Below are 10,063 nucleotides of genomic sequence, written 5' to 3' on the forward strand. Positions count from 1 at the left end.
ATAAAACCGCAGGTTAGTGGTGACTTTTTCAAAGTACAATAGATAGGGGTGTCACGATTTCGATTCTAAATCGGAAAGCTTCCGATATTGACTATCGATATCAAAGGCAGGATCGGCAGGATTTTTTTTTCTCTCCGCCCCCGCCTATTTGCAGGTGTCTGGAGGAAGAAGAACAACAACACCTCAAAGACAAAGACAGCGTATTTAACGAGTAGCCTGCAGCTGCACTTCCGGACACCATGGCCACTTCCGAAGTCGGAGATTACAGAGAAACAATAAACAGTAAATTCCTCCTGCTTCCCTGAAGCAAAAAATATGTTATTGACAGAAAAGCTACAGTTTGTAGGCGGCAGAAGATTTAGAGACTGCAGCAAACCAAAGAAAACAGCGCTCATCGAACTGTTTTGATGTTTCAACCATAGTGTAAGGCATGTAGGCGCGACAGGGACTTCATGGTGTATTCAGGTGCCTTGTAAACTCTGAGAAACTCTATTGACCAATAGTAGCCTATCAACTGGTGATATAGGTTAGCTCAAAAGAACTGGAAAGTCTTTAATGATGATTAATATCTGAGTCATTCGAGGAGAAGTGAAACAGGAGAATTGGAATGTACATAACTGTTCACTTTTAACTCACTTTTTATAATATTTATAATATTTCACTGAATGTCTAAGTGTGAGACTCAAAGTGTAAGACTCTTAACTTCACTTCCCCCTCTGTCATGTGATGTTATTCTGTTGAAACAACCTTGATTTTTTGGGAAATGTGCTTCTTTGCTTTTTTTTAAAATAGAAAAACAATATAATTTTTATTAGAGAGATTGGTATAAGGCATGGTTACTTTAGCTTAGCCAATATTCAATATTCAATATTGATTTAGAGGTCCTGCAAACATTTTCTCAAACAGCTTCTTGCTCTGAGCGATAGCGCCTTTCATGAACACACTATTATTTGCAAAGTTTAGAACAGTTTTGGTGATTTCACATACCAGACTTTTGTCTGGTATGTGAAATGAATGTTGGCCAGCCCATCCCGTTGGTCCACTCCAGACTGAAATATCTCAACAACTACTAGATTGATTGCCATGAACTTTTGCACAGACAGTCCAAAGGATGAAATCTGTTGACTTTAGTGATAGCTGCCTTTTCATTTAGTGCCAAGTTTTCACATATTCTGTGAAATAGCTCGATACTGGCTAGATTGTGGAGTTACACAGTTTATTAAATATTAATTGCGATCACGATTTTGGCTTTCACGGACGGTTTTCAGCAGTCTCATATCAGATTTTTTGCCTGTCACACACACACAAGTGCAGCTGACACACGCTTTACACGTTTAAAACACGGTTTTACATCGGCACACAGCAGCACAGTCAAGGCCAAGATTATCAAAGCAAATATTTAAATAAAGATACAATAATTAATTTTTTAATCATTTGAATTGTGTGTTTTTATGCAAATAACCACTATAGATGACAAAAACTAAATAAAAGGATAACATTTAGAGTTTTTGACAGTTGGAATGTAGCACAACATGGAAGTGAAAGCAGCGCTCTGTTTATTTAAATGTGAATTTGCAATAAAAATTATTTGTCCCTAAAATCAATAAATAATCGTGATCTCGTATGCAAAAAGAGGCAGGTGTCTGAACAAATTTCCAAATTTATTTTATTTATTTATGTATTCAGGTATTTTGACAGATAATAGTAATTCCATTGATAGTTTGGTCTGTTTTATCACAATGTAATGAATGAATGCATTATCAAAAATGTAAAAAAAAAAAATGTATAAGCACTTTATAACAGCATAGCTAATATACAACTAAACCTACCATCTCTAATAGGCTACAATAGAAAGTACATATAAGCCTATACAGTAATAATAAAGCAATTTTGCTGTGTAAAAATCAACCTGCACCACATAGGTTGACTCCTGATGCTTTTTTTCTCCTCAGGTTGTTTTACTGGTGTGGAGCTACATCATCTTGGTCCTGGAAACTGTTAGATATTTCCTATTTTCTTGCTTGATATCATTAGTAAATACGCATAACCAGTGAGAGAATTTAGTTGATTAGATTAGTTTGTCAGGGTAGCTGCGTGTGGATGACGCATACTTGCAGAAAACCAGTTTTGCTTGTTTTGACATATTATCAATGAGTTTGAGAGAGGTCGCCACAGTCAGTCTGTCAGTCAGTCAGTCAGTCAGTCAGTCAGTCATTGCACGATGAGCCTGAACGTCCCCGGACTGGTGGTGATGGTGCTCTTCTACCTCCTGGTGCTGGGCACCGGCATCTGGGCCTCCGTGAAGTCGAGGAGGCTGCAGAACAGCAGCCAGGCAGACCGAACAGAGATCACCCTGCTGGGTAACAGAGGGATCAGCTTGATGGTGGGAGTCTTCACCATGACAGGTAAGTGTGTGGAGGGCAAGGGGCAGCTGAATCACATTATAATTAAAGTAAGTAGAATAAGTAGTTTCGGGGTGACTTCTGGATGGACAGAATTTTTTAATTAGAGCTATTGTCGCAATGAGACGGATGATATCTTATTCTGATGTTGTAACGTTCTAACGTTACACGTCTCAACAATATGACTATAATTATTTAGAATTATAGCTTTCACACGTATGAAGCAACATGCAAAACATCTCACCTCATAGGTCTATAGCCCGTTGGACTACAACTAGAGCATAGAGAGTCGAGATAAAAAAGATATCTGTAGACTAGCCTAATACTTTATACTGTATATGTCTATGTGCAGCCCTGTTTTAAGTGTTTAAGGTGATTAGCATTACCCAGTGGTGAAAGAAGTATTCAGATCTTTCATTTTAGTAAAAATAGCAATACTACTGTGTAAAAATAGTTTACCATTTCAGAATAATGTTCATTATATTATCAGATGTGTACATAACTTTAATGTTGCTGCTGGTAAAGGACGTTATTTGAATTACTTTATATAGGACTATGTAGCTTAGCCTAACCTATAGGCTAATAATACCAATTAATAAAACAGGGTCATTTATTAGTTTATTTATATTTTGTATTAATACAAAGTAAGTAGTAAATAAAGCTGTCATACAAATGTAGTAGAGTAAAAAGTACAATATTTGCCTCCAATATGTAGTGGAGTAGAAGTATAAAGTACCATAAAATGGAAATAATTATAAGTAAATCATAATAAGTAAAGTACAAGTATCTCAAAATTGTATTTAAGTACAGTGCTTGAGTAAATGTACTTTCCACCACTGATTATTTTGCAACCTTTAACTTATATCCCTCAGTACCTTTTTATTGTACCATACCAAAAATTATTAGGGTGGGGAGTTAATCTTATGCCTATAGTATGTGGTGTTTCAAATGTACAATAAGATTACAATAGTTTGCTTTTCCAAATTCAAGTTAACAATATGTGGATGAATTTAAAAAAAATATTAAACAACATTAAATCATTAAATGGCACATTATGCTACCATGAAGTTTTTTGGAAATGTATTTCTCACAGACCACTTTTTGCCTAAACAGGGTACAATGTGATGAGTGGTGGTCTGTATCACAAATATAGGTAATATGTATATGTATACAGTAGGTGTGTGTGCGTGTTTCCTACAGCTACATTTGTTGGAGGAGGCTTCATCGTTGGTCTGACGGAGGCAGTGTACTCACCAACCATGGGACTGACATGGGCTGTCATACCGGTTACAGCAGCCCTGTCTTTTATTGTTGGTGAGACAGTTTTTCAGGCAACATAATAATGGCATCATGTGTATGTGTTTTTCCGAAATTTACATTAATTATTATTATTTTTTCCCCCAGTAGTGACATATTGAGGGGCATTAGTTTTGGGCACATCTGGAAAAAATATCTAAAAATCTGAAATATGGAACTTGTTTCAGTCAAGGTTTGTTCTACTAGATAAAGTATGATGTAATGTATAGCCAAGTCTAGATAGCACCATAGCTTCCTACAAACCCTGTTGTTGATGTTCACATATATGAAAATAAGATTGATTGGATTGTATTCACCAGAAGTATAAAACATTACAGGTCCCTTTTAAATTAAAAAGAAAATACCTTGTTTCATTGTTGCTGTTGCATTATGGGTAATGTAGGCACCAGGTTTTGACAAGGAAAGTGGGATAAAGAGAACGATATATCTGGTTGCTGCATCAATTTTTATCATTTTTTAAAGTGTCCATCGTGAGTCTGATAATGTTACAGGAGTGCAATGCTAAATCAACTCTGAAACAGACTAAATGCAGGGATACACACAGTCACACAAATCTGACTGTCCCCCTTTGTGCTCCAATTGTTAAGGTGGACTTTTCTTCGCCAAGACGATGAGAGACAAAAAATATGTGACGATGATGGACCCGTTCCAGATCAAGTATGGAAATGTAATAAGTGGAGTTCTGTCCGTGGCACTGCTGATATCTGACATAATCTGGGTTACAGGGACTCTAATTGGCTTAGGTGAGTTACACTGACGTCATCCTCTAATAGGCACATTTTGCAATAGTACAACTTGTACTTCTACATTATTTACTAAATGCATCGTGAAGAAAAAAACTAATTTCAAGTGAATGATTATTGTTTTGGTTTGAAAAGTGGTGAAACATGCCTTTAACTTACTACCAATAAACTAACACACCTGGTATTGTGCACTAACGTATCTTCCAGGAAAGAAACAAGCATCTTGTATTTGGACCAGTATAATAATTCAAAGAAAACGTGTTTCATTACCTGATGAGAGGATTAAAATAAATATTTTATATGATGTGAACCTCTCACCTGTAAATCTGTCAAATAGATTATTTATATTGAGGGGAGACTTGACAGCTGTAACATCTGTAATAACAAACTTCACTTCAATTTAAAAGATCAAAGATTTGTGGCATCGGTGTTTAAAGTATTTTATGTCAGTTACACACTGAAACTGTATCATGAAATACTATAATACAGTTAAGGGAAGTTAGGCTTAACAATAAACAATGAATTAAAAGGACCAGTGTGTAACAATTAGGGGGGCTATTGGCAGAAATGGAATATAATATTAAAAATAATCGATTAAAATTGTTAATCGCGATTAATCGCATGACTGTTCATAGTTAATCGTGATTAATCGCAAATTAATCACAATTTTTTTATCTGTTCAAAATGTACCTTAAAGGGAGATTTGTCAACTATTAAATACTCTTATCAACATGGGAGTGGGCAAATATGCTGCTTTATGCAAATGTATGTATATATTTATTATCGGAAATCAATTAACAACACAAAACAATGACAATTATTGTCCAGAAACCCTCACAGGTACTGCATTTGGCATAAAAAATATGCTCAAATCATAACATGGCAAACTCAAGCCCAACAGGCAACAACAACAACAGCTGCCACATAGCTCTCCAACACGCATGGCACACGGGAGAGGCTTCAGTTGGTTGCAATCTCAACATCACCGCTAAATTCCGCCAGATCCTACACACTGTTCCTTTAAGTTAAAAGCATCTATCAAAACTTAATCATGCTATTGTGCACAGTAGATATCGTGCTAAACAGAATGAGCAATTATTTAGAAATGTATTAAATTTGTGTATGTCTTTGCATGTATGTGACTTTGTTACTTTTATAGGTGCAACAATGAGTGTGATCCTGGATTTATCCTATACTGGTTGCATTTGGATCTCTGCTACAGTAGCCATCATCTACACACTGCTGGGAGGCCTCTACTCTGTCGCCTACACAGACATCATACAGTTAACCCTCATATTTTTCAGTTTGGTGAGTTCCTATTCATATATAAAATTTCAAAAGCTTTTTATTGCACAGTTGAACTGAAATACGTTGAAGCTTGTTAAAGCCTGCTCTGTTGTTGGCTCCTTTGTTTCAAGAAACGTTCACCCTTGAGGGATGAAACGTATAATTTATTTTTATAGTATATAAACTGCTTGGTGCCTCACCCATTCATCCTGCCAAGCCTCTAAACATCTGCTTGTCACACCTTAAGCCGTGGGTACACTGCCCGCATGAGGCTCACGTGGTGGCTGCGTGATGCAGGAGTCTGGTGTTCACACTAGACGCCTGTCGGCTGCCTGTCTAGCCTGTCGGCTGCCTGTCTAGCCTGTCTAGCCTGTCTAGCCTGTCGGCTGCCTGTCGGCTGCCTGTCTAGCCTGTCTAGCCTGTCTAGCCTGTCGGCTGCCTGTCGGCTGCCTGTCTAGCCTGTCAGCTGTGTTTCTGCTGCTGCTGTCAGCCCTTTCTTTCTGCATAGAGTTTGCCTTTTAACGGCCATTTAACTTCATGATAAATATAATTTTTATTTATTTTAGACAGAGAAAGGTTCAGAAATGTGTGGTAATTAGTAAATAATAGTAATAATCCACAATTAAAACTCCGTACCGTATTCATTTATGATGCTTTCCAAGTCACTGCTTGTTCCACATCACTGTCCGGCACATATTTCAGAATAAAATTAAGAAAACCCGCTTTAGGGCTTTTATTACGAAATGAAAGCAGGAAGTGTTGATTTAAACCCTAAACTTTATCAGTTCTTCGAGCTCCCAAAGTGACTGCGTGTTCCACAGCACTGACTGCTCATATTTCAGAATAAAAGCCTTGTGTTAACAAATGAAGGGATTCGGTCTTTTATTTTTAAATGAAAGCAGGAAGTGTTGATTTAAAAAGAAGTTTACTTAACTTTACTTTTTTTCATCTCCGTAACATATTCTACAGATAGACCTCATAACTGTAGTAAAGTCTTGCAGGTATGAAGTTAATATACAGTCAATAGATCACCTTCACTGTCTGTGACATATTCTACAGATGTCTAGACATGGAAACTGTAGTAATCTTGCTGGTATGATGTTAATATACAGTCACTAGATCCCTTTCACTGTCTGTGACATATTCTACAGATTTGTAGACATGTAAACTGTATTATGTAGCTGATATGATGTCCATATACTGTCAATAGATCACCTTCACTGTCTGTTGCTGCTGGGACACGCAGCTGAGACGTGAACGGCTCGCGTGTAAAATAGGCGAGCCTTCTATTCTATAAAATAGACGCGCGTCTCATGCGGGCAGTGTGTCCACTCTAACCTGTTAACATGGACGCCGAAATAAAAAACAACACGCCACGCAAGCCTCATGCGGGCAGTGTGTCCACCACTTTACTCTATACTAGTACTATGTATGTTTTAAAATGTTTACGTCTGTGGTTCATTGTCTTTCCTGCAGTGGTTATGTGTCCCCTTTGTCCTTATGAACCCCCATTCAACTGACATCACCAAGACTGCTTTCAACTTCACCTATCAGGCCCCCTGGATCGGTTCGGTGGATAAAGAAAGAGCTTGGAGTTGGATTGATAATTTCTTATTATTGGTAAGGGTTACATTTTGACTTAGTAGTTAAACAATAAGTGTAAATACTAAAATGAATGATGGCTGAATTCCATTTAGCTGCTGCAGTTTTAGGGTCCTGGTATTGTGCATGCTGTCACACAGTCATGGCTTACTGGGACTTAAATAAAACAGAGCCATTGTTAAGGTCATTAGTATCACCTGTGCTTTCCCCACTATAATAGGGACGGTCACATTACATTTCTGTTCAAACAAATTTACCCAGATTCTGCCACGATTCTTACACATTATATACTGGAATTTTAATTCTGGTGTTGACCAATTTGTGCTGCATTAAAAAGTTTTACACCAGAATTGTAGTTCCTGTTAATTCTGAAGATTTCCAAGTCATTGGTACACGGTTTATATAATAAATAACAATTAAATAAATATATATCTATGTAATTATTGGTCACATTTACCTTTAGAAAGTTAGGAAAGCAGTGTTTAAGTCAAGCCTGATGTTGCTTTACACATAAGAGAATGATCCCAGTCTCTGCCACACAGTGAAGCATACAGCTTATTAATTAAACACTGGATCAGTACTCTGTATTGGCTGATATCCAAAGCCAAGGTATCGCTATCAGTATCTGGATTGAAAAAGTAGGTGAAAGTAATAGCAAATTTATTTATTTTGGTAGTGTGACAATGTACTAAAAAATAGTGATAAAACACGCTAGAATAATAATTTCTCCATTTCCAAACTACTTTCTATTGGCCGACCGAGCACATCCGCTCGGTCGATGTGCTTGAGTTTGCCTGTCGTAAGGGCTTCAATAGAAATTAATGAGGAACAGAGCGAGTATTCGTAGGACAGAAGTGTAATGTGACCATACCTTGACAAGTCAAAGGCTGTCGGAGGATGCATTAGAAAACTTTTGGGCACCCTGGTAAACAAGGGGTTTGAGATGCTGACAACTGAAACGTCCCTTGTTCATGTCCAGCTGGGGTCATCGCTCATTTCCTATCACGTCGCTAGCGTTGCTATCAAATGAGCACAAATGCCTGAAAAAGTACTTTAAAAAAGGCAGATTATGAATATATTCATCATTGCATTTTTACATTTGAAATGAATGAATGTGAAACAAGACTACATTATACTTTGCGTCATGTTCAAGTGCAACTTTTTGGCCAAGACAAAGGCGTCGTGAGGGGACGCAACAGGTGGCCTTCGTCGCCGCTAGTTCTTTGATGTCGGCTCGGTGTGTCCCCAGCTTAAGAGTGGTTTTGTTTGTTTGTTTCTAAGGCTTTAGGTAACCTTGGATATCAGTCCTTCCACCAGAGGACCCTGTCAGCTGCCTCGTCAACCACAGCCAGGATCACCTGTTTTATTGCAGCTCCTCTCATCTTCATACTCGGAATCCCATCCTTGTTGATTGGAGCAGTCGCAGCATCAACAGGTACAGCAATAGCATTAAATAGAAAAAGAGTACCGAGACTATGCTAATTTATGTCACATTGTTTGGTGTCAGACTGGAACACCACTGTGTATGGCTCCCCGTCTCCATACGAGCGTGGAGAGGCCAGTCAGGTTCTGCCCATTGCTCTGCAAAGCCTCACCCCACCCTACATCTCCATCATTGGTATCGGAGCTATAGCTGCTGCCGTGATGTCATCAACGGACTCGGCTCTATTGTCAGCCGCCTCCATCTTCACATCCAACATCTATAAGAACATCCTGAGGACCAGGGTAAGAGGGGACCCGAGGGGATGAATGAACTTGTGGTTCTTTCTTTTCTGTTTCAGCTTACAGGCTTTTTTCCCCCTGCAGGCATCAGATAGGGAGCTCCAGTGGGTGATCCGTGCCACCGTGGTGTTGGTGGGCTTGGCTGGCACCGCGCTGACTTGCCTACAAAACAGCATTATGGTTTTATGGATCCTGGGCTCAAGCATAACCTACACCATCATGTTCCCTCAACTCGTCTGCATCCTCTTCTTTAACATCTCCAATGGCAACGGCTCCATCGTGGGCTTGCTTGTTGGAGTGTTGTTGAGAGTGCTGAGCGGCGATCCATCGATAGGGTTGCCTGTTGTCCTCCACTTCCCTGGTTGCACTCTTGAGAATGGCATATATGTCCAGCGCTCTCCTGTTCAGACTATCTGCATGTTGTCCAACATGTTTGCCACTTTGCTGTTCTCCTACCTAGCGTCGCTGCTCTTCAATAAAGGACTGATTCCTGAGAGGTGGGATGTATTTAAAGTGAAAACCCTCAAACCGCCGAACAAACTAATGTTATTCAGCAACGGCACCACCAAAACAGACGAGGGGGAGAAACCTGAAGTTCATAATGACTCTGAATTAATGTTGACAACAAGTCAGCAGGATTCAAAGAGGAATGATTTAATAGGATGCTAACATGTCTTGAATGGTGCTTTATGTCTGTATTTTATTACAAATACTCAATCTTTGTGAAATGATAATCTTGGCCACAGGATGGTGTAAGAATTCATCTCTTGCAACAATTTCATTGTATTACATGTTCTGTATGTCACTAGAAAGATACAGAAAAACTAAAGCAAATCTTACCTCACTGAGAGCATGAACAAAGCAGATTGATCCACTGTCTTGAAATGTGTTGATGTTGATAAAGCCTGGGTTAATTTGAAATATATATATTTGTTTTAAGTAGTGGATAAGATGGCTCTAATTAAGATTAACAGACCCAAACAGAGGACC

General features: G+C 38.5%; 1 protein-coding gene across 2 annotated transcripts; it reads left to right on the forward strand.

Moving 5' to 3' along the window:
- The first annotated feature begins 1,522 nt into the window (after positions 1–1,522).
- LOC119493969 (high-affinity choline transporter 1-like) lies at positions 1,523–9,917 on the forward strand. Of its 2 annotated transcripts, XM_037779509.1 has the most exons (8): positions 1,523–2,405; positions 3,603–3,716; positions 4,307–4,462; positions 5,622–5,770; positions 7,226–7,369; positions 8,633–8,786; positions 8,859–9,076; positions 9,158–9,917. In XM_037779509.1, the coding sequence occupies exons 1-8, from the start codon at positions 2,222–2,224 to the stop codon at positions 9,740–9,742; spliced, it is 1,704 nt and encodes a 567-aa protein (XP_037635437.1). In that variant the 5' UTR covers positions 1,523–2,221; the 3' UTR covers positions 9,743–9,917. The 2 variants fall into 2 exon arrangements, with proteins under 2 accessions (XP_037635437.1, XP_037635438.1); XM_037779510.1 differs by lacking the exon at positions 3,603–3,716.
- The last annotated feature ends 146 nt before the right edge of the window (positions 9,918–10,063 follow it).

The sequence above is a fragment of the Sebastes umbrosus genome, chromosome 9, assembly GCF_015220745.1.
Source record: "Sebastes umbrosus isolate fSebUmb1 chromosome 9, fSebUmb1.pri, whole genome shotgun sequence".
In the NCBI taxonomy this organism is placed as follows: Eukaryota; Metazoa; Chordata; class Actinopteri; order Perciformes; family Sebastidae; genus Sebastes; species Sebastes umbrosus.